Source organism: Cynocephalus volans, chromosome 10 (genome assembly GCF_027409185.1).
Source record: "Cynocephalus volans isolate mCynVol1 chromosome 10, mCynVol1.pri, whole genome shotgun sequence".
Classification (NCBI taxonomy): domain Eukaryota; kingdom Metazoa; phylum Chordata; class Mammalia; order Dermoptera; family Cynocephalidae; genus Cynocephalus; species Cynocephalus volans.
The window spans coordinates 102,575,943-102,601,100 of record NC_084469.1 but is presented as its reverse complement, the minus strand read 5'-3'; the positions used below and the strand labels follow the sequence as shown (position 1 = coordinate 102,601,100).

The 25,158-nt window shown below is 51.3% G+C and overlaps 1 protein-coding gene across 1 annotated transcript in view; it reads left to right on the top strand.

Annotated features, from left to right (window-relative positions):
- The first annotated feature begins 3,443 nt into the window (after positions 1–3,443).
- The window catches only part of OLFM2 (olfactomedin 2), a 43,644-nt gene continuing 21,929 nt past the window's right edge, over positions 3,444–25,158 (top strand). Inside the window, exon 1 of the mRNA XM_063112586.1 lies at positions 3,444–3,578. Within this exon, the coding sequence (XP_062968656.1) occupies positions 3,444–3,578 (135 nt within the window). The remainder of the gene's footprint in view (positions 3,579–25,158) is intronic.

Genomic DNA, 25,158 nt, shown 5'->3' with positions numbered 1-25,158 from the left:
CCAAGCACTGTTCTGGGACCTGAAGATGCAGCTGTAAAAAATACAGACATGTTGGTGACAGTATATGGAGCTGACAGTTTAGTGGAGAAACAGACCATAAACAAATAAAAGTACAGTGTAATGTCACATGGTGACAAATACTGTAAAAAATAAATAAAGTAGGGGAAAGGGGAGAGAGTGCTGGGGGCTCTGATTGTAGATGAGGTTGTCAGGAAAGGTCTTCCAGGTAAAATGGTCATATCGCTCAGGGAAACAAGCCACTCTAGGTGTTTTAAAGAGAAGGAATTTAATACAAGGAATTGGTTAAGTGGGAGGTGGAAGACTTGAGACGCCAATGGGATGATCAGGGAACCCAGCAATACACCACAGGAGTAAGTTGCTGGAGAGACAGCAAAGGGGTGGCGAGATGAGGAAGGCGCTCTTGTGTGGGATCTGGGACCATAGAGGGGTGTAGCCACAGTCAGAAAACACCCCCCACCCTAAGAAGAAAGAGAGAGGACAAGTATTGGGGTTTCTCCCTTCCTCTCCACCCTTCTATTTCCCTCCAGAGCCTCCCATTGGATGAACCTAACAGGAAGTCAGTGTGCAAAGGAACCTGGGAAATGTAGTTTTCTGGGGGAAGGGAATGGCATGGCTCTAACCCACATAATGACAGAGCAGAGATGCAAATGAAGTAAAGGAACAAACCGTGCGGGCATCTGTGGTAATAGTGTTTTGGGTAGAGGGGACAGAAAGTGCAAAGGTCCTGAGGTAGGAGTGTGCCAGATGGAACCAAAACCTTGGGAGTTTGCGTGATGGTCCAAGCATGGTGTGTAGGATGAGAGGGGTAGGGGACCTAGGACAAAGCCTTGGGAGATACAGACATCTAGGAAGGAGGCAGGGGACGGTGACAGCCCAGCCAGAGAGGTGGGGGCAGAACTGGGAAATGATAAGGCATCTCTGAAATCAAGGGAGAAATGACTATCAAAAGGAAGGGATGCTCCATGGAGACTAATCTACCATGAGAGTGATTGAATGAGGACTGGCATGAAGCTGTGGGACTGGCAGATTGGAAGGTCATTGGCTTCTTTGGCGAGGGGAGTTTTAGAAGTATGGAGAAGGTGGGAGGTGAGGAAGTAAATACAGCAGGTGCAGGTGCAGGTGCGAGTGTGGACCACTCCTTGGAGGAGCTTGGCTGTGCAGAGCTAGAGCAGCTTCCCACAGCACCAATGGTGAGTGGGCGAGAAAGAGTATCATTGGGTTCCAAATTGTCTAAGCCAGGAGGCCTGGAGCCCAGCGATCTCGTGGTCTAAAATCAGACAGACCTGGGTTCAAATCCTGGGACCCTACTTACCTGCTGGGTCACCCTGAGCTGGTCCCCTCTCCTCTCTGAGCCCAGTTTTCTTGCCTGTAAATAGCGCACTCGCCGTACTTTTCTTGAGGTTGCAGTGAGTGCTAGCAAGCCCATTTGCAAGGTGTTCAACACTCATAAATGCAAGCTTTAGTACAAGTAGGCAAGGACCCATCTTATTTTCTTTAGGATCATTTATCAGTTGCAGATAATAATAATGGTAGCTACTATTTATGAAAAAGTTACCATGACCTAGACACTCTGCAACGTTTACAAGCATTATCTCCCCTGATTCTCCGCCTGGCTCATTCTGCTGCAACCACACTGGCCTGTTTCTTGAACATTCCTGCCCCAGGGAGTTTGCACTTGCTGTTTCCGTTTTTTTTTTTTTGGGGGGGGGGATACTTGCCCCAGATATCCAAATGGCTCTCTCCCTCACATTCTTCAAGTCTCTGCTTAAATGTCACCTTCCCCAACTATGCTGTTTAAAGTTTACTTACTCTCTTAGTCCGTCTCCCCTTTCATCCTAATACCCTATGTATTTTACTTTTTTCACTGTTTCTTGTCTGTCTTACCCCACAGAATGTTCATTCAGGCAGGCATTTTTCGTTTGTTGTTCAAGGGCCTGGGACATAGTAGATGCTCAATAAATCAGTTGATTCTCAAGATGCCAGAGCCCTTTACACGTATTAGGTTCGCGGGTCCTCACAACCACCCCATTTTGCAGATGAGGAAACTGAGGCAGAGAGAAGTCATTGCTGGAGGTCATACGTGGGCAGAAGCTGCCTCTCGGTGTTGTCGAGCTCAGGAAAACAGGAGGTTCAAGACCCCCATTTCCACGCCCGTGTTTCGACGCTCCTCCCTAGGCAAGCCCTCCGCCAGCAGCCGCCGCGGGGAAAGGCCTGAGTCATCGTCGCCTCCAGACGGCGGCGGCCGCGGGCTGAGGGCGACAGCGGCGGCGGCGCGAGGTGATGCGGGGACGCCAGGAGGGGGCGTGAGTGCAGGCAAAACAGAGGAAATTGAAACCCGCCTGGCGCTGCTCCCGGCGGCCCCGCGGCCGCGGCCACCGGCTGGTGCGTGGGGGGAGCGGGGTGAGGACACCGCGCTTCCCCTCCCCCAACGGGGCGGGCCCCGGAGCCGGTCCCCGGGGTCTGGAGGGAGGTCCGAAGTGTGAGTTCCCCGCCCCCACCACAAGTTCAAGTTGTGAGTCTAGACCCGCCTGGGACTTGCCTCCAAAGGCCATGTCCTCTGTCCCAGCGGTCCCCGTTACAGTGCCGCCCTTTGATGCAATGGGAAATCCTCCTGCTGCCCAAGTGACCCCTGTCACCGCTCCTCCATTCAAGTAACTGCGTCTACCGGCTCCGGACCACGCCACCCTGGGCTTCCCTCGTCCCGAAACGACCGAGGGGTCCCCAGAGTGGTCTTGGTACGGGGAAAGCCCCTTCCCAGGAAAAGGAGACCCTGGGTCGCGCGATTCTTGGGAGCGCACGGTGTCGCCTCCCACGCCCCTATTTCCCGCTCTCTGGGGTTTGAGCGAGTCGGGGTCCTGTCCTACCAGTAGGTGGGTGAGGACTTGCTGCGACTCCGGCCCTCCGCCAGCTTTGGGTGGTCGGGATGGGGCGCCTGTCCCCAGCGGCGGGGGTTCCAGAGGGACAGTGCGAGGGGGGTGGCCCGGGAATACCGCCGGGGGCGGGGCTGGGGATGCCGCGGCGGTGGGGTGGGGGGTGGGGAAGGCCACGGGGGGGGTGTCCCTTACTCCGGCGGGCGGTCCCGGGAGGGGGGTGACAAGGCCGTGGGAGGGGGCGGCCGTGTGTCTGGGCGCCCCCCGCCCCCGCCGGGCTCGGGGCGGGAGCCGTGACGTCAGGGCGGCTGGAAGTGCCCGGCGCGGAGGCGCGGGAGGGGGCGGGGGCCGAGCCGGCGCCTTATAAGCGGAGCCCGCGAGGCGCGCCGAGCCGCAGCCCGCGTCCCCGCGCCCCCCGGCCGGCCCCGGCCCCGGCCCCGGCCCCGGCCCCCGGCTCGCGTCGCGCCCCCGGGGCGGCTGGGTGGCGAGGGACCGAGCGCCCCGCGGCGTGCCGGAGGAGGGACGCGCGGCGGGGCATGAGGCGGGGGCGCGATGTCGGTGCCGCTGCTCAAGATCGGGGCCGTGCTGAGCACCATGGCCATGGTCACCAACTGGATGTCGCAGACGCTGCCCTCGCTCGTGGGACTCAACGGCACCGTGTCCCGCGCGGGCGCCTCCGAGAAAATCGTGAGTGGCCGCCGCCGCGCGGGGGGACGCTCCCGGGGGGGCGTGGTGCCCGCGCTGTCGCCGTCGCCGCCGCCGCAGCCCCCCGGGGGCTCCCCAAGTGCCCGGCGCGCCGGGGCGGGGGGCGCCCTCCCAGGGCTCGGGAGGGGACCCGGGACCCCCGGCCGCCCCGGCGCCGTGCAGTCCTGCTATCGTTGTTATTACTGATGATGATGGTGATCCCTGAGCAGCGTCCGAGGGCCACCAGCGTCCCAGGCTCGCTCCGGCCCGAGGCGGAGGCGGCGAGGGCTGCGGAACCGAGCTGGGTCCCGGCCGAGCGGGGCGGGCCGGGAGCGTGAGATCTGGGGGCCCGGGAGGGACCCTGCCTCGGGGGAGTGGGGGGCGTCTTGGGGTGTCCACCCTCAGGGTCTCTGCCTGGTGGTGTCTCGGTGTCTCTGAGTAGCTCCGTCTGTCCCTCTGTCCTCTTCCCTCTGGTTTGCTTCTCTGGGTCTCTCTGTTTCTGTCTCGCTGTCTCTGTCTGCCGCGCCGTCTCTGACTTTGTGTCCCTTCTCGTCGGTCTCTCCTTTTCTCCCCCTGCCTCCGCCTCCCCCAGCGTCTCCCTCCCCCACTACCTGTCTGCACCACGTGCTGAGCAGACTGGGGACAGGAGCGGACGCCCCTCCCCGCCCCCCCCCCGCCCCTCTGGCCGCCCGTCCCCTCTGCAATCTGTTCGCGGGACTCCTCCCAATACGTAGGTCTGGGATGCGTGGGGCTCCCTCTCCTGCGCCCCAACTTCACCTGCCCCCCGCTCAGCCCCAAATGGCCATCACACCGCTTCTTTCTCTCCCTTCACCGGAGGGAAAGAGGATTTTGCTCCCAAAGGTTGCAGGCCAGTGAGGCGGGGGCGGGGGACGAGGGCGGCGTGGTCCATCCAATGTGCCCAGGCTTTGTCCAGCCCCTGGGGGGGTGGTATTGGGCTTGACACAGGTGACAGCTTTGAGGCCGTATTCTCAGACTTGCAGCCCGTGTGTGAACCGGTGTCTTTCTGTGTGTCTCTCACGTCAGTGATATTATTTGGGCTTTCCTGGTGTGTCTGTCTATGCATGTGTTTTGGTGTGTGTACGGGGGTGTGTGATGGGGGCTGTGAGGAGAAAGTTTCATGTGTTGCTGGCCTGGGGGTCCAAGTGTGTCTTCCTGTGTGTGAGGGTGCATCTCAATGAGTGTGGGTGTGTCCCTGAGTGTGTTTGGATGTGGATGTATCTGAGTGTGTTTCTGCCATTGTATGATCCTGACTACGCGTTTGTGCGTGCTGTGTGATTGCACGCGTGCGCATGAGTTTGTGGACGTATCACGCAGTCTTCTTGCTGTTGCCATCTCGGGGGGAGGGAGATGGGGGTCCGATGAAATCAGAAGCCATATTCCCCTCCCCACCATCTGGGGAGTGTGGGTCCTTGCAAATGTGTGCATGTGTTACGTGCAGCTGTGTGGGTAAATACAAGCATACGATGTGTCTGGGAATGTGCCCATAAGTGTGTAAGGGCGTGTTTCTGAGTTATGATTCTGTGTGTGCATATGTCTGTGCAAACATGTACGTGCATGTGCAAGCATTTTGCCTGTACATAGTATGAACGTGTCTTTGTGTGTGTGTGTATGTGCAAGTGTGAGTCTAAAAATGTGTGTATGAGGCCGAGCCCGTGGCGCACTTGGTAGAGTGCGGCGCTGGGAGCGCTGCGACGCTCCCGCCGCGGGTTCGGATCCTATATGGGACTGGCCGGTGCACTCACTGGCTGAGTGCCGGTCACGAAAAGGACAAAAAAATAAATAAATAAATAATAAAAAAAAATAAAAATGTGTGTATGCTTGTGTTGTATGGATGTGGGTGGATTCTTGTGTGTGTTTTGTGTTTTCTGTAACTGTGTATGTGTGTGTGCCCAAACGGACTGGTCTCCAATCCGGCCCATTCATAGCTAACAGCCCCTGGATCCAATGCTTCCATGAATCACCTGCTGAAAGCTAATGGCTCTCCCATCCTTGTGATTGCCGCCATACCCCTCAGTCTCACTATGCCTTGCCAAAAGGGCTCTGTGGAGTGAGATGCTCGGGGACTCAGGGTGGAGGCTGGGAGGGGACCGTGACATGAAGATGTGCAGGAAAGGATCTTAGGAATCCGATAGACCTATTTTGGGATCTGGATTTCCCCCCAACTTGATCTATGACTCTGGGCCAGGACCACTCTGAGCTACAGTTTCCTCATCTAAAATGGGAATGATATTCCTTACCTTACAGAATTGTGGGTAGCATAGATCTACAGTCCAGATCCCCATCCATGTATCCTTCCAGCTGTCTGTCCACCCACACATCCATCCATCCATCCATCCATCCATCCATCCATTATTCCAGCTATCCATCCATCTTGACACCCATCCTGCCATTCATTTATCTTGACACCCATCCTTTCATCTTTCCATACATTCATTTCTTAATCTTTTCACCCATCTCTCCACCCACATCTCCATCCATCTATCTCCCCATCTATCCATTATCCATCATCTGTCTTTCTGTCCTTTCATGGATCCATCCTTCCACACACCCATCTCTATCTGTGCATCCACCAATTCCTCCATTCCTCCATCATCCATCATCTAATGATCTCTTTATCTATCCTTTACATATTTATCCTTTCACCCATCCATATCTCTGTCCCTCCATCTCTCTATCCATCCATCCATTCTCCCATTCTCCCATCCATTTTATTTATTCAGCAAAACTCTTGAGTGCCTTCTCTATGTCAAGCATGTATGTTTGAAAGCTCCCCAGTGCCCGACACAGCAGATGCTCAATTAGTGATAGGTCTTTGGGTCAAACATATCTGGGTTTGAATTCTGACCCTGCAATTTACTAGCTGTGTGACCTTAGGGAAATTAATCTGTCTAAGCTCCAATTTCCTTATTAGTCAGGGAGAATCCAGAGCCCAGGTTAGACTACAGGATCCATGAGGATGTCTGCATTTTGCTCACTACTGAACTCTAAGGCCTGATGCATAATAGGCCTGCAATAAATATTTGCCAAGGGGCTAAATCAACAATCACACTTTCATAAAAATTCTAAATGGAAACAAATGGCTGGGCACATAGTAGGTGTTCAGTAAAGAGGAATTGTTTTGTTTACTATTGTAGCCAAGCAAATAGTAGGCCTGGAATAAATATTTGTCAAGTGTCTAAATCAATTTCACCCTTTGAAAGCTGAGGGGTTTGGGAACCTAAACAGTGTGAATTCCCGAAGTGAAATGGCAGAGGTTGGATGCTGGTGTTTGGCTGAATAAAGGATCTCAGTGGTGTGGTGGGGGTGAGCCCAGACCCTCAGGGCGGGTCGTGCTCTTCCATCCTGAGAAGCAGCTTATTGAGGTTACAGACCACCTCTGGGAAGGATGCGGGAGGAAGCTGCCGCTGCTCCTACCTTTGGCTAACTCCCAGCCATCAACCATCCCTGAGGGATGGGAGCCTTTGGCGGAATGGCTCCTCACCTGGGGATCATAAATCCAGAACCAGACTAAGAGCTGTCAGCTCTGTTGCCAGCGGCTGCCGTCATTACGGGGCCTGAAGTGAGTTACCTGCCTCTTGCATGGTATGCTCCTGCCCAGCCCCCTGCCCCCTCCTTAAGAGCTGGAGGGGAGGAAGGGGAGGTGGGGGACTGGTGTTCTATTTCAGGAGGACCCTTTTCCTCCTGGGAAGGATGGGGAAGGTCTGAGCAGCCTTCAGCAAAAGGCTCTTTGGGGACTTCTGCATGAAGAATCCAGGTCTTTTCTTGACAGTTTTCTGGGTGGAAAACCCCAGATACTCTGAATCAGTCAAGAGAGGCTGAGTAACACAGCAGGTGCAAGCAACCTTCAATCTCCGTGGTTTAACACAGCACGGGGTTATTTCTTGATTCTGTATGTATCCCATCTGTGGCTGGCGGTGGCAGGAGTGATCTGTCCACGGTGGTTGCTCCAATGATGGAGCCTCTCTTGCGGCACGATCATTGAGACAGGAAAAGGGGGTGGGCTGCAAATGGCCTACTGGCTCCTAAAGACATACCGAGGAAGTGACATGTTACTTCCACTCACATTTCATTGATTAAAGCAAATCCCATGACTGTGTCTAACCTCAAAGAGGGTGATAATTGTGGTCTTACTGTGACCTGGACCACATGACAGGAACGGGCAAATATCTGTAACTATCACCCCACTCTGCCATTCCTTTCTCCTCTGACTTGAATGAGAAGAATTTCATAGGGGGTGTCTCCATTCATTAATTCACTCACTCATTTATTTGACAAATGTTTATTGAGCACGTACTATGTGCTAGGTATAGAATGAATGGAACATCCTCATGGAACTGACATTCTAGGGCAGGGGTAGTGAGTGACAAATGTGTGTGTAGACAAGTCTATAATGTGTCAGGTGGTGGTAGATGTGCTATGAAGGAATACAGAACAGAATAAGAGGGGTGGAGAGTGATGGGGGAACACTTTCAGATTGAGTGGCCTCTCTGAGGAAGTGACATTTGTACAGAGATTAAGTCCCCATATACTCCCTGTCCTCCTTTCATGCTTTCTTTTTCTTTTGACAGCTGGTCAGTATGGGGATCCGAACCCTTGACCTCGGTGTTACAGGCAGTGCTCTAACCAACTGAGCTAACCGGCCAGCCCCTTTTTTTGTGCTTTCTTTTTCTCTATCACACTTTCAACCTTCGAATCCTCTTTGTTTGGGTGACTTATTTATCTTGTGGTCTGATTCTCTGCACTGTAAAGTCATGCCCATGAGGGCAGAGATTTTTTTTTTAAATCATTTTTTGTTGACTATTGAAGCCGCAGTGCCTGGCTCAGGATCTAGCACACAGTGGATGTTCAAGAAACACTTGTTAAAGGAAAAAATTGATGACTGAATGGGATGCTCTGCAGGGTTCTGAGCAGAAAAGGGACAAAACTTTCCTCGGGGGTTCCTGGTTTCCCCTCTGGCTCCTGTGGGGGGAGAGGGTGGAAGCCAGGAGACCTGGACAGAGGTGACCACATTCATCCAGGTGAGTGATGCTGGGGGCTGGCCCAGGGTGAAGGCCAAGAAGGTGGAGGGAAATAGATGATTCTGGATTTGACCCACCCCTGCCATCTTCACCTGCTCCCAACTGTACACTTCCAGCTTCTGCTCAAACACTTTGATGTGTAAGGATATATTTGCTGAGCACCTACGTTTTAGTGGGAAGGGTATTAGACTATAGGATGTAAAGCTGAATAAGGTCCCCGACTTCAATTAGATTCCAGCCTTATTTAACCCCATGACCTGACATGATGTGCACGGTGATAGGAGTGTTTCTGGAGTGTTGTAGGGACCTAGAGGAGGGTCCCTGAAACCAGCCAGGATGCAATGGGGATTTCCTGGGGGCAGGGTCCCGGGCACAAAGCCATTTGGCCTGAGGTTGAGCGTCAGAGGATGGGAGCCTTTGAGGAAGAAAGGCATCCAAGGCTGCCAGTCACATTTTTCAAAAGACTCAATTGTTAGCAAATCCTTCTAGATTGTGAGTTTGAAACCTGCCTCCTTTGAACGTTTACTTGCCTCACTGGGCTGGGCAAAGATGAAAAGCAGCCATCTGGAAGAGGTCCAGGCGCTTTGAGAGTCTGATGCGGGGTTGGATGTGTTTGCGTGTGGGAGGAAAGAGGCTGCCACCAGGAGATGTGGGGACCAGGCTGGAGGGAAACCAAGGCAGCGGAGGCAGGGGAAATGAGGATGGAGTCTGCCTGTGGCTGCCTCAGTTCTCAGTCTTGGTCTCTCTGTCCCAGCCTTGATGACTGTCTGTTTTTAAGCTCCTTTTGTCCCCCTGCTCCTCTTATCTTGGTCTCATTAACTGCCTTTATTTCTCTCCCTGTCTTAACTGTATTTCCACAACACACAGTAGGTACTCAGTAAATGTTTGTGGAATGACTGTTGGTGATTATTTTTCTGTCCGCCTGTGTCTTATGTCTGCATCTCTTTATCTCTGTCATTCTCTCTCTCTCTGAGTCTGTTTCATCCCGTCTCTCTGTGTCTCTGTCTGTCTCTGTGTCTCTTTTGTCTGTCTCTATTTCATCTCTGTCTCTTGGTGTCTCTGTGTCTATATCTCTGTCATGTCTTTCTCTCTATGTCTGTCTGTCTCTCTCTCTCTCTGGGCTTCTGTCTCCATATTGCCATAGGACCCTGACGGGTCATGGGGGACAGGCTAGAATTCTTGGACCTGAGAGGCCTCCTGAGACAGTACAGAGCCGGGACCTGTGTTGGGTGTCAGGAAGGATTCTGTGAATGGGACAGGGTGAACGAGACCAGCACAAGCCCTTGAAGGCCCCAGAGAGGCTCCTAGGTGACTGGACCCCTGGGGATGCTAGAGATGGTGGCTAAGCTCTGGTGGGGGCTGGAGGTGGAGGTGGGCCACCCCCGCCCTCCACTCGCCATGCCAGCTCCCTGGCAGCCACCCGTCCTAGGACCCAGCCACCAGGCCGCAGCACTGGCTCCAAGATGGAACAGCTGTTTGGGTTGCAGCTGCAGAAGCTCATTTTGAACAAGGGAGATGATTGCGGGAGTGGCTGGGGGAGGGAGAGAGAAGGGGAGGGTAGCTGGGGCCAAAGAGGAATCAGGCTTGATTGTCGCTGCTGCCGCAGCGCAGCAGTGGGTGCTTTGCCCAGGAGATGGGGAGGCCAGGCGAGGCGGGAAAAGGCAGAGGGAGGTTTGTCTGCCCAGCCGCAGGTCCATCTGTCCTCCCTGTTGTGAAGTTCCTTTGCATGTCTCTGCTTGTGTCTCTTAACTGTGCTTTAGAGCCTGTATCTCTGATTGTGTCCTTTTGGTCCCCAGTACTGCCTGGTGTTCTGTCTCCTGCTCTGTGTATCAGCTTCCCCCACTCTCCCTGCCTGTGTCTCTCTGTCTCTCCGCCTGGACCTCTGTGTATCTCTGAGCCTTCCTGCCTGTCCCTCGGTGCTGCTGTCATTATTAGAAGCACGGCTAAGGTTCACGCAGCCCTTGGGAGTGCCCTCTCTTTTCTTATCATTTCTGCGATACTCTGGGGCTGCAGACACATAGAAGTGACAAATTCCCAGGGAGCGGATGGAATCGTGTCCTTCAATAAAGTGATATTTGCAAAGATATCTCAATTAGGACTAATTAATTAAGAGAGCCACTTCCCCTGCCCTCTCCCCCACCCTGCGGTCCTGCAGCCTCCTGGGAGAGAACCAGCCAATGAGCGGCCGGCAGAGCCTGGTGCTCAGACAGCGTCTCGATGTTTAATTTATAAGAGCCTTCTCCTACTGCCCCATCAATCCATCTGGAAGGGCAAAGTGACCACGGCTATGTAGACTGACAGAGGCTGGAGACCTGCCTACCCTCCAGAGCATGCTCGAGCATGTGTATGGATGTTGGAGCCTGCCCCCGTGCATCAGGGTGTGTCACAGCACGTTTGAGTGTGTCTCTATGGTACACATACCCCTTCATGTAAGGGGAATCTGATGGCCACTGGGTGTGTCTAAGCCCATGGGGCAGTGTATTGAGGCAGGTCTGAGTGTGTTGAGGTGTAACAGGGCATGTGGAGCACGTCTGAGGGTGTGGCACATGCCAGGGCCTGTCGTGCATGCCTCCTAGGGGTCTCTGCTTGCAGGTAAAGCATCTCTCCTCAAGTGCATGGCAAGGTGAGTTTTGGCAGGGGTAGCAGAGACACGACAGGATCTATAGCTTCCAGGAGGGCTTGTTCAGATGCCCCAGCTACATACTCTGAATCTCTCCAGCCCCTGCAGCACTGGTGGGTCAGGTGGGTTAAGTTCCAACTCCTGATGTATTATTTGCTCCTCTGTCCTCTCTGGTTTCCCTCCCCCAGTGCATGGCTACAGAGTCCACAGCTTCTCCATTGCTATAGCTCTGCTAGGCCCCTTAGGGGCACTTCTCAACCCCACCTCTGCTTGCCCCTTCACACCCCACACAGAGGAGTTACCCAGTGCAGAAGGAAAATGTTGCTTCTGAAATTTTACTTTCTAGTTATGAAGCCCTCAGTATAATACTCAGCCTGGGATTGGGGCCCTCGGGAATGACCAAAAAGAGTGATTCAGTCTTCACATAAAGACAGGTCCAAGGCTGGCCCGTGGCTCGCTTGGGAGAGTGTGGTGCTGATAACACCAGGGTCACGGGTTTGTATCCCTATATAGGGATGGCCGGTTAGCTCACTCAGGAGAGCGTGGTGCTGACAACACCAAGTCAAGGGTTAAGATCCCCTTACCAGTCATCTTTAAAAAAAAAGACAGGTCCAATGATGCAACCCTCAGTGTAATGCCCAATAAGGTAATGTGGCCTTCAGTGTAATGACAAGTCTGGTGATGCAGACGTCAGTGTAGTGCCCATCAGAGTGATGCGGCCTTCAGTTTAATGACAGGTCTGGTGATACAGCCTTTAGCGTGATGCCAGGGTAGTGTTGGGACTATAAACTTTTTTTTTTTTTTGGCAGCTGGCCAGTACAGGGATCCAAACCCTTGACCTTGGTGTTATAACACTGCGCTCTAACCAACCGAACCAACCAGCCAGCCACATAAACATCTTGAAAAATGCAACTTAGGTTCTGCAGATTGGCACTGACTGGGACATTTGGCACAGTGAGAAGAAAGGGGAATTTTCTCATTCTTGTGAGTGCATTCTCCAGCTATTCCAGGATTCCCCAACCCTGCTGGCCGAGGCTGATTCCATTAGCCCTTGTAAGTGCCATGTGACCTCAACAGGACACCACGCTTATTAGTGAAGCATAAATTCTGCAGGAATATTTCAGGACTGACTGCAATGCTATTGAGTTAGTTGGAGAGACCTAGGAGGGCAGCTGACAGAATGTATACAGACGTCAGTTGCTACTGAGAGGAGCATAGAAATGTGTGTAGGTGTAGACAGGTGGACACAAATGGATGTGGGGGATTGCACATGGAAGGACATGGATATTCTTGAGTGGACACAGGTGTGAAACATGCTTGTGGCTTCTGGGCGGACACACGTGCATACATGGCTATCCGGAAGAGCACACAGAGGGCATTCACCTGTGTGATGGGCACACACGTTGGCTCATTGTGGCAAAGCTGTTTATGGGTACAGGCAATGTGCTCTTAGCAGCATGGCTGTGGAGTGGCACCTGGACATGGATGGTCAAGGATAGAGGCAAGTAAACACAGCAATACCCAGTGTACAGGTACATAGAGTTGTTATGTAGATTGACTTGTGGGCTCATGAATTATACACAGAATATATGGAAATAGCAGCTCGTGAACATATCTGAAGGAAAGGAACGTTTGTGGCCACAGATGGCAGCACAGAGATGCATGTATCCTGGCATGTGTCTGCTAATGCCCACTGGCATATACCTGGGTATACACTAACATGCACATGTGTTCATGGCTAGTCACAGATGTATCCACATATTCCAAATGTGTCCAGAACACAGATGTTCACGAGTGCCTACCGATAAACACGGGTGTCCACAGATAGTCACAGGCCCTGTGTACCCCAGTACCTACGTGCTACTATTTTGGAATACAAATGACTAAATTTCCAGAAATTCCTAGATCTCCTGGCAAAGTGAGATCTCAAAGCCAACAAGGGTGGTCTCAGAAGTGCCCCTAGGCCTTTTTTAGAGGACCAAGGAAGTCCAGAGCCTCATGGGTATCTAAGGGCTCAACACCACCATTCAGGAACACAGAGCCCTGAGCCCTGCCTTGCTCACCAGCCTTTCTTAGCTGAGATTCTCCCGTTTGATGTCCTTGTCCATCAGAGCCAATTACAGGGTCTATGCACAAGGAAGGGCCCAGTGCATGTTAAGGACCATTGTTTCGTTGAGTAGAATCATCATTATCGTCATGAACAGTCTCCTTCACAGGCAGAAAGATCGTGGTCCTTTATGTCTGTTTTCCAGGCTGGTCTCACATGCACTGTGGATTCCCTCCAGCCTCCAGCTTCATCGATTTCTCTCCTCTCTGCTCTAGCTTGACAGAGTCAGTCCTTCCAAGTCATCACCCGCTCCCCCTCCCACCCTGACATCCCTCTCCATTCTCATTTGCCTCCTGTCGGCCTAGGAGTAGGTGGGTGTCTGAGAGTCTGTTTGGAATAGGAAGCCTCCTAACTGGCCCAGGGAAACACGAGATTTGTATCTATCAGGAAGGCAGGGGCTGGCCAGTTAGCTCACTCAGTTAGAGAGCAGTGACCATAACACCAAGGTCAAGGGTTCGGATACCCATAATGGCCAGCTGCCAAAAAAAAAGAAGAAATAGAAAATCTCACAAAACCCAATAGCGGGGGCTCCAGGGGCTTGAAAAGCCTTCATTCATTCATTCATTCACTCATCTGTCAATTCAGTTCACAAATACTTATTGTATTAGCCTGTTTTGTGTTGCTATAACACAATACCCGAAACTGGGTAATTTATAAAGAACAGAGGTTATTTGGCTTACGATTCTGGGACAGCTGCATCTGGTGTGGGCCTCAGGCTACTTCTACTCATGGTGGAAAGTGGAGGCAGCTGGCAGTACAAGCAGATGACACGGTGAGAGGAAGCGAGAGAGAGAGAGAGAGAGAGAGGGGAGGTGCCAGGATTTTTTAAATAACCAGCTCTCGCAGGAACTATTAGAGATCTCACTCAGGACCCTCACCCCTCAGGGAGAGCATTAATCCATTCATGAGAGATCTGCCCCCATGACTCAAATAGCTTCCTATGCTGTCACATTGGGGATCAGATTTCCACATGAGTTTTGGGGAGACAGCACATCCAAACTCTATCATTCTGCCCCTGGACCTCCAAAACTCATGTCACTTTCACATACAAAATACAATTATTCCATCCCAGCAGTCCCAAAAGTCTTAGCTTGCTCCAGCACCAACTTTAAAGTCTAAAGTCCAAAGTCTCATCTGAGACCAAAGGCAAAACTCCTTCCAGCTCTGAACCTGTAAAAATCAAAACCAAATTTATCTACTGCCAAGATACAATGGTGGAACAGACATTGAGTACACATTCCCATTCCAAAAGGGAGAAATAGACCAAAAGAAAGGAGAAACAGGCCCCAAACAAGTCTGAAACCCAGCAGGGCAGACATTATGTCTTAAGGCTCCAAAATAATCTTCTTTGACTTCACCTCCTGCATCCTGGGCACAATTGGGCATCTGTGCCCCCAAAGCATCAGGTAGCCTCACTCCCAAAGCTCTGCCAGGCACAGCCCAGAGGGCTGTGTTGGTGCCTGTGGCTTTTCCAGGCCAGTGTTGGACATTGCTGGTGGCCTTACAGATCTGGGGTCCTGGTGGCAGCCCCGTTGCTTTGGATCTACTAGACATTTCCCTGGTGGGGGCTCCAACCCCACTTTCCTGCTTGGCATTGCTCTAGTAGATGGCTTCTGGGGTGGCTCCATCCCTGCGGCAGGGCTCTGCCTGGACCCCCAGGCTTTTCCATACATCCTCTGGAATCTGGGTGGAGGCTGCCACTCCTCCACTGCTCTCACGTCCTGCTGGCCTGCAGACAACACAACGTGGATGCCACCGACATTTCAGGCTTCCACTCTCCAGAGCTGCTGCACAAATTACACTTGGGCTGATCCAACCAAAGCAGCTGGGATGCTGGGAGCTGGTTTTCCCAGCAGCTGTGCCCTGGGTCTGTCCTCCGGGACAACTCAGTCCTTCTAGGATTCAGGGTCTGTGATGGGTGGGGCACCCTTCCAGACTTTTGAAATGCCTGCAGGGCCTTTTTCCCAATGTCTTGGGAAATGGGTGGGGCACCCTTCCAGACTTCTGAAACGCCTGTAGGGCCTTTTTCCCATTGTCTTGGCTATTAGCATCTGGCTGCCTCACCACCAAGCTAAAGTCTTTAGCAACCAGTTTATCTGCTTCACCCTTGCATTTTTCTCCTGTTCTCCACTTCTCTACCACATGGCCAGGCTGCAAATTTTCCAAATCTTTATGTTCTGCTTCCCTTTTAAATTCTGGCTTTACATCATGCCTTTGCCACCGTAACTCAGAGTGAGCTGTTAAAAGTAACCATGCAGCTTCCTTAATGCTTTGCTAGAAATTTCTTCTGCCAAACATTCTGGTTCACAGCTCTTAAGTCCCACCTTCCACAAAGTCCAAGAGCATGGACACATGCAGCCAAGTTCCTTGCTATGGTGTAGCAAGGGTGATCTTTTGTCCAATTCCCAATAAGTTTCTCATTTCTATCTGAGACCTCATTATACACATGTCCTTTACTGTCCATGTTTCTATCAACATTCTGGTCACAACAATTTAACCGTTTAACTCTAAAACGTTCCAAACATTCTCTCATCTTTTTGTCTTCCTCTAAGTCCTCCAAACTCCTCCAACCTTTGCCCATTACCCAGTTCCAAAGCTGCATCCACATTTTCAGGTATCTGTATAGCAACACCCCACTCCTTGGTACCAATTTGCTGTATTAGTCCATTTGTGTTGCTATAACAGAATACCCGAAACTGGGTAATTTGTAAAGAACAGAGGTTTATTTGGCTTATGATTCTGGGACAGCTGCATCTGGTGCGGGCTTCAGGCTGCTTCTACTCATGGCAGAAAGTGGCAGGCAGCTGGCAGGTACAAGCAGATCACATGGGGAGAGGGAGCAAGACAGAGAGAGAGAGGGGAGGAGCCAGGGTCTTTTAAACAATAAGCTCTCACAGGAACTAATAGAGCGGGAACTCACTCAGGACCCTCACCCCTCATTCGTGAGGGATCTGCCCCCATGACTCGAACAGCTTCCAACACTGTCACATTGGGGATCAGATTTCTGCATGAGTTTTGGGGGGACAACACATCCAAACTATCACTTATTAAGCACCTACTATGTGCCAGGTGGACAAGACAGATGAGGCACTTGTTCTCATGGAACATGGACATTTTAGTTATTTTGATTATTTTACTCAATGAATAACCAAAAGGCAAACAAGGAGTCATCATCTAATCATAAATGCAGTGCAGAGAATTAAAGAGGGCAAGGAATGGTGGCAGAGGGGGGACTGTTTTGGATTTAGTGGCCCAGTGAGGGCTCTCTGGAGGCCAGTGCAGCTCCAGCTCTTGCATCTGCCCCCCTGGTCTGCTCCCTCCACCTCTACTCTGGAGGTCCCTTGTTTCTGGACCCTCATCACCTGCCCATGGATCTGGGTTTCTGCAGCCCCCAACTCCCCATGGACCTTAAGCTCCACGGCTCCACTTTTTTTTTTTTTTTTTTGACAGCTGGCCAGTATAGGGATCCAAACCCTTGACCTTGGTGGATAAACACTGCACTCTAAACAGCTGAGCTAACTGGCCTGCTCACCCACACCATTTAATTGCCTCGGCCCCATATTCCAATTCCATCTCCTGGGGCTGGAGAATTTGTCGGTTTCAGCTTGTAACAGGAATCCATTCATTGTCCAGCTAGCAGAGACTGGACACCTGGGGCTTCTGGGAACTCATGGTTATGGAGGTCTCCCACTCAGGAGGGATTTATAGGTAGGAGCATTCTCTTGGAAGGGGCACTGGGAGTGGTGTCAATGATAGTCATGGTCACTCATTCATTCATTCACTGAGCACACTCTGATTGAGAGCCTGGAGTCTCAGGTTCTGTTGTAGGTGCTGAGACACAGCTGTGAATGTAATGAGTCTGCCTTGGTTCTGTGGTGTGTATGTTATACTGGAGACACAATACACATGTAACAAATAAAAAAACAAGTTTGTTTTGGATAGGTAAGCACTGTAAAGAAAATAACAGATGGATGTAAAAGAGTATGAATGAGGGAGCCCATAATGTCAGGTCACTGGGGTAGGCTCTCTGGGGAGGTGCCTGAGGAAGAGCTGGCCATGGGAAGAATGAGAAAAGGGCATTCTGAAAGAGGGAACAGCATGTGCAAAGGCCCTGAGGTTGAACACTTGGTGCATTCTGGAAAGAGAAGGCTGGAGAGGGGAAGGGCATGAGTTTGGACACGTCAGCAGGGGACACTGTTTACAGGGCCTAACAGGCCACAGTGCATTGTTAGTTTTTATTCTAAATGCGATGGGAAGCTGCTGGATGATTTACGGTGGGAAGTGCCTTGATCTGATTCACCTTGCTTAAAGATCTCTCTAGCTTTTGAGCTGGGGAAGAGATTCCAGGGGGTAATGGTAGAAGCACAAAGACCAGGGGGGAGGTGACTGCCACAGCCCATGTGAAACCCAGTGTTGTCCAGGTCATGATCAAGGCAGCCAGAATGGTGAGCAGAGAGCATACTGGCTTATGTCTTAGAAGCAGAGCCATCAGGACTTGCAGGTAGATCAGATGTGAGGAAATAGGGAAAGAGGAACAGAAAAATGGGGTGTTGGCAAGAGAGAAACATGAGGCATAGGGAGAATTTCTAAGACATGGAGAACCAAGGCAGACCAGCTATCAGACAGGTCACCCTGCCTTTTAATACCCAGGAAGAGACAATGGTCCCTTCCATGCTCCGTAGAAAGCTGGTGTCTCCCAAGATTTCTGTGATTCCTGGGGGGATAAGGGTGGGCTATATTCTCTTGGTCACCCTGCTCCTCACTTCTGCTACTTATTATTTCTGCTGAATTATTATTCTCCACTTGGCATCTTGTGCCCTTTGGTCTTTGACCTTTACCAAAACTGGGAGCTCAGTCACTGAGGTCATGGAGAGACTCACATGCCAGGCTGAATCACTCAAACTTGATCCTGAGAGCAATGGCACCATTTATTCAGCAAGTATGTTTGAGGACTTATGATGTGCTTGTCACGGGAGAAGAGATGGTGAGCCTAATAGACGTGGGTGCTTGGAGGAGCTTTCTGCAAAGTGGGGAGGCAGGTAGTGATCACGTATATGCAAATAAATATAAATGGCAGCTGTGATGATAGCTTTGAGGAAAAGATCATTAGTGCTATAGGAGCTTCTAATAAGGAAATTTGATCTAATTTAGTGGTTTGGGGTTTTTTTGCTGTTGTTGTTTTTTGCATTTTCCTAGACTTGGGGTTTTTTTGGTTTTTGTCTGTTTTGCAGCTGGTCAGTGTGGGGATCGGAACCCTTGACCTTGGTGTTATCAGCACCACCTGCTCTAACCAACTGAGCTAACCGGTCAGCCCTTGATATAGTTTGGAAAGTCAGAGGAAGCAAGAGCTGAGATCTGATGCTGAGAGGAAAGGGCGTCCCGGGAAGAGGGAATTGCTGATGCGATGGCCCTGGAGTGAGAGAAGTATGGAAATTATGACAGATTAAAGAAGAGCTTAGTATGGAGGCTAACTGGTTAGCTCTAGAACGTGGTGCTGATAACACCAGGGTCAAGGGTTCAGATCTCTTTACCAGACAGCTGCAAAATAAAATAGCCTTAGAGTGAGAAAACAGTATAGGATGAAAACAAAGAGGTAAGTGAAGGGCAGGCCCAGGAGTTTTATCTGTATTCTAAGAATAAAAGGAATCTATCAACAGGGTTTTGGTTGGGAGGATGCTATGATCACACAAGCATTGTGAAAGTTCCCTGAGGCGCCCATGTGCACAGGGGACTGGCAAGAAAAAGGGTAGACCAGACAGACTTTCTGAATTGTGACGGTGGCTTGGACCATTGGATGGTAATGGACATAGAGAATCCTGCATGAATTCTAAGGGTGTCAACCAGACTTGGTGAGGGAACCAACATGGGGTGAGGGTAATGCCTGGGTGTCTGACCCACTGAGCTGGAGGATGGAGATGGTAACCTGGGAAGTACTGGATGAGAACTAGGTTCAAGAGAGCAGAGCTTGCATTCCATTTTGAGCATGTTGGGATTGAGATGCTTTAGAGATCTGTGGTGGGGGAGTGGTCATGGGGTCAGATGAATGTATGGATTGGGAGTTCTGAGAACATATATGCATGCAGGTGGTGATGGAAGTTTTGGCAAGGGTAAGAACCCTTAGAAAAAAATTGAGGTCAAGAGAGAGCCCAAAATTGAGTCTAGAGCAGTGGTTCTGAACTGGTGGCAGGTGGGTGAGGGTGATTTTGCCCTAGGGGACATTTGGCAATGCCTGGAGACATTGTTGTCACAACTGGAAGGATGGGGTTCTACTGAAAGCTTGGGCAGAAGTAGGGGCTGCTGCTCAACTTCCTACGGTGCACAGAATTGGGTACTGAGGCTGAGAAACCTTAGTCTAGGGGAATGGTCAGGTGGAAGAAGATGAGTCTGCAAAGAAGCAGTGAGATGGGAGGGAGCCATGTAAGCATGGTGGCCAAGGGAAGGAAACGGATGAAGAAAGAGAGATCAATCAACAGTTGAATCCTGCTGAGAGGTCAAGAAAGCCCTCTTCAAAGCTCTCCTGAACTCCTGGCCTGAGGTTTGGCATCGGAGCCTGGGGAGAGCTTGTATGCGGGGATGTCCAACTCCAGTATCTATGAGATAAGACTCATGATGGGTTCTTGTAAAATTTCCGACTCTTGAAGATTAATACTGTTTGTAACAGCTCATCAAGAAAGCCTCGTTAATAATCCTTGAGAAAGACCCATAAAATCCACTTTAGTGAATTTTAGGTAATGGCATTGGAAAAATAAAATCCCCTTACTCTCATTAACCCTGGGACACACCAATCACTTGCAGTGGACGTTCATCCCAGAGGCCCTTAGCACTTTGGGGGAAATACTCCATGAGTAAGGAGATGCTCAGGAAGAGGACACTTCAGTATGGATTTCTCACCCAATGGTGAAAGATCACCTAAGGCAAGGTAGACCCAGCTACTGAGACAGACCAGGCTCAGCTCAGGCCCCAAGATGGGGAATTAATTCAAGTCCTGGGAGAAAATGGAAACATAGCCCTGAGGTCTTAAGATACTCCATGATTGACAGAGTAGGGCTAAACTCTAGCCCTAGATAGACAAGAGCTGAACTTGGGTCTAGGAATAGACCAAAGATAAACCTGGTCCTAGGAGATGTAGGAGACCAGGATTAAATCCAAGTCTGGGGTAGATCAGGGCTACACTATGAACTTGAGACTGAAAAGACCAAACCCAGAACCTGGGGTAGATCAGGGTTGAACCTCGGTCCTGAGATGGAACAGGGCTGAACCCACATTCTGAGATAGACCAGAGCAAGACCTATGAGGCTAAAACAAGAAAATGGATTTATCTTGAGAAATTGAGGGAGAACAGGCTTGCCCCCGCTTCATGTTACACCACCTCACTCAAACTGTTGAGTGCCTCTGGGATTAATGGTCATTGCAAATGTCTTCGAATGTCTCAGGACTAATGAGGGGAAGAGAATTTTATTTTCCAATGCCAGGTCATCCTAGGACCTGACTTTGAGCCAGCCCATGAGCCTGGAAATATGCTCAGCTGAGCTGAGAACTTGGGGATGCCCTGTGCCTTAGTCATACACTCAGAGTCTGTGTGCTAGTCAGCATAAGCTAGGCTATGCTGCAAAACAAAACAGCCCTCGAGTCTCAGTAGCTTAGAACAATCAGATGAGCTTTTGCTCATGCTACATGGGAGTTGGTAGGGGTCTCTGCCTAGTCTGGCCACTCAGGGACCCCAGCTGATGAAGGCTTTGCATCAACATGCACTTCTGCAATCACCGAGGCAAGAACATGGCAAATCACACACTGGCTTTTAACAGTTCCACCCGGAAGTCACTCACACTCACATGGCATTGACTAAGGGATGACACATGGCCACCCTGGGGAAGTACAGTCCTATCATGTGCCCAAGAGAAAAGAACTGGGAGATTTGTCAACAGTTCTAATGACTACTGCAGTCCCTTGCACGTTCAAAAAGTTACACATTCATGTATATGTCCACACACGTGCACTTTATTTCTTCCCACATGGACCAGTCCTTATGACCTATTTCTGTCCTTGGAATGAGGCAGGAAATCTCACTTGCCCTCTCCGTGGCTTGACTCCAGATCCTCTTTGCCTCATGGTACCTCAGAGGAGTCTCCCTGTCCCTCCAGAGCTGGGGGTCCCAGGGTAATGAGTCTCCAAGCCAGAGCTAGAGCTGGAGCTGAGAAAACAGTGCAGACACCTTCTCTGCCCCCAGAGTGGGTGGTATTTTTCCACAGACACTGGGGAAGAATAATAATTAGTATTGGTAGATCTATGTATTGGCCAAGAACCTTCCCCATCTTGCCAGCTGCAGCTTGGAAGGGGAGCCCAGAGGAGAGAAGAAAAACCCAGAGAGACCCCCATTCTCCCGACCCACTCAATCTCCCAACACACCAGGGACCCTCTCATTCTCTCATGGCAGCCCTGTTCCTCCTTCCGACTACTCAAATATTCCAAGGCAGGAAACTCATGAATATTTATAGGGGCCTGGCAGTGAGAGAGAGAGAGAAAAAAAATTGGAATTTATGAACCCAGATCCAGCTATAAATAACAGGCCTGTGGCTGATAGGGTTGTTCCTCACCGACCACGTTCCTTCAACTCGAGCCCCTGCCCCATCTGAGCCTCCCAGAGCCACCCCCCAACACACTCCTGGTGGGCACACGGTTTCCCATCCTCCAGTGCAGTAGTGTCCGCACACATTCACACCCGGCAGAGCACAGAGACACGTGTTCGCACCTGCCTGGGGCTGGCCCTTCCACACCCAGATGCTGCTGCACAAAGTCGACCTGACCACCCCTGGGTAGCTTCCTCGGTCCACCTCCAGGCAGACACAGCCGCTCACGCTCAGATCAGCACACGCAACACACAGTGGCACACAGTTACACACAATCATACAAGGCCCACGGCCCCAGCTCATAGAACCACTCCCTGACCCATGACCCAAGCACGGCGCTTCTCTTTTCTGGGCCTCAGTTTCCTCATCTGCATAAAGGGCGCACTGAGAGTCCCTACCCCATATGGTGGTGGTTGTGCGGATTTTTAAAAATAGCAAATGGATACCACATGCCTGTTCTGTGCAAGGTGCTCTATTTTAAGTGCTGGTGACACAGCAGTGAACATAAACAGGTAAAACCTCCTACCTGGCATCCTGGAGGGGGAAGAAAGATACTTTGCAGAATGAAGACAGAGATGATACAGCATGTGGGAAGCTGATGGAACAGACGAGGTGTGGGGGTTGCTGGGGCACTTGTAGTTCTGGCCAGGATCAGGGAAGGCCTCTTGAAACAATGATATTTGAGTAAAAATTTGAAGAAGCTGGAAAGGCATTCCAGGCAGAGGGAAGAGCCAGTGCAAAGACCTGACGTAGAAGAAATATGCTCAGAGTGTTGCAGGAACAGTGTGGCTGGAACAGAGTGAGCGAAGGGGACAGAGGGGGGACGTGAGGGCAGGGAGGGGACAGGGCAGATGGTGCAGGGACTTATGAGCCTTGGGGAGGACTTGGGCTTTTACACCAAGGGAGGTGGGAGCCATGGAGGGTTTGAGCAGCAGAGGAACATGCCCTGACTCGGGTGTCTGCAGGTGCCCGCTGGCTGCTGTGAGGGGAACAGACTGGGGAGTGAGGGCAGAGACTAGGAGACCAAAGGGGAGGTGACTTCACTTCCAGGTGAGCGATGACAGAGGCCAGACCAGGGAAATGACCATCCAGAGGGGGAGCAATGGGTAGATTCTGAAGATAAAGCTGATGCACAGGTGTAAGGGAAAAAGAAGATAAAAGCTGTCTCAAAGTGAGTGCACTTAAAGGATTCTTTAATTCCAGAAATGTTTATTGGGCACCTACTCTGTGTCAGGCACTGTTGTGGTTTGTTCACAGCAATGAACAAAACAATCAAAATCCCTGCCCTTGGGGAGCTATAATATCTTGGGAGCAACAGACCAGACATAAGATAGATTTAATGTAAGGTGAGGGGGGTGGCATAGTAAGTTCTATGCAGAAAAACACTTCAGGGCTGGCTAGCCCGGGAACATGGAGGGGGCTGCACCTGTCGATGGCGTGGCCTGGGCAGAATCTGGGATGCATTCAGAAGCAAGAGCTGCTTTCAGCGTTGACTGATGGATTGCCTATTTAGGTGGAGGTGATGGAACTCGGTGCCTGGGTGTAAATATGAGCTCAAAGGGACACCTACGTAATACTCTTATGTTCAGCATTCATCATTTCCCCCAACTTTTTTTTTTTTTTTTTAAAGATGACCGGTAAGGGGATCTTAACCCTTGACTTTGTGTTGTCAGCACCATGCTCAGCCAGTGAGCCAACCGGCCATCCCTATATAGGGATCCGAACCTGTGGCCTTGGTGTTATCAGCACCACACTCCCGAGTGAGCCACGGGCTGGCCCCCATTTCCCCCAACTTAAGTTGGATTCCTGTGAAGCAAAACCCGAGACAGGGGTTTGGAGCACAGATTCATTGAGAGTGAGGGGTGAGGGAAACAGGACCTGGAAGGGAACAGGTTGTGCAAGGCTGAGGTCTCAGGTAACTTCCAGGCTTGGCCTGAGCCACAGGGGTGGGGGGCACTTGGGTGTATAAATTGCACTGTGGAGATGTCCCAGCATGAGACAAAGAGGTGGGATTTTGTATCCCCACATTAGTCATTGGCCACCCCTGGGGGTGGGAGTCACCTCCCAGGCATCTCCAGGGTGTGATGGCTCCCAAGAGCCAAGAGCAAGTCTCTGGAGAAGGTCACAGCTGCTAGCTATGAGCCTCCACTCTCAGCAGCTGTGGGGTGGGTGCATACAGACAGTCAGGGTATCCAGGCAGAGTCCCAAGACCATCTCCTACACCCAGGCCCCAACGAGGGGGTCATAGGAGCACCAGGCATTTATGCCAATCACAATGTGTATGTCTGACACCAGAACCTGTTCTCGGCTCTCAGTATGAAAAGCAGGCCAACTTGGCACTGGAGCTCCCCTAACACAGCTGAGATCCTTTCCGGATTCATTAACTGCCGGAGGCTCAGCCCTCAGCTTCCCAGACTTGCCTGGGAATTGTGGAAGGGAGACGAGAGGAAGAGATGCTGCCCCCAAACAGGACAGAATAGCTCATTTAATACCCCCACTTCCCTATAGAAAGGCACTGCTATCACCCCCATTTGGCAGATGGGGAAAGTGAGGCACAGAGAGGTTAAATCACTTGCCCACAGTCACACAGCTAGAAAGGGGAGGAACCAGGACTTGAGCTGAAGTTGTCAGGCTCAGGGTTCCATGTGCTTTGGAGCTACATTCAACTGCCTTAGATCCCGTGACCCTTTCAACACCCAGAGCCCCTGTATCCACCCTGGGAGGGGAGAGGAAGAAGAGAGGGCTGACAGGCAGGACAGAGTTTATGTCAGGGTCGGGGAGAAAGAGGTCACATGGAAAACTTGGAGCGTCCAGGATGCATTCATTCATTCATTCATGTCCTGCTGCCTGCCTACTCTGTCCAGCATGTGCTGGCATTGGGGCCACAGCAGGAAAGAAGAAAGACTCAGCCCTGCCCTTTTGGAGCTCGCAGCCTAAAGGGGCACACAGACAGCCAGCCAGGCAAGGACAAGAATAAAATGTGAGAACCTTGTGAGAGGGAAGGGGGCAGGAACTGTGGAGACCCACGCATGAAGGGACCCTGACCTGTTTCCAGGGATGGAGAAGGCTTTCTGGAGGTGGCGATGTTTACTCTAAGCCCTTAGGATGCATAGAATTGGGGGAGTCCTGGAGTAGCTGGCAGGAGAGTGGCAGAGTAGAAATACTAGCATCTGTACAGCCATATAGACCT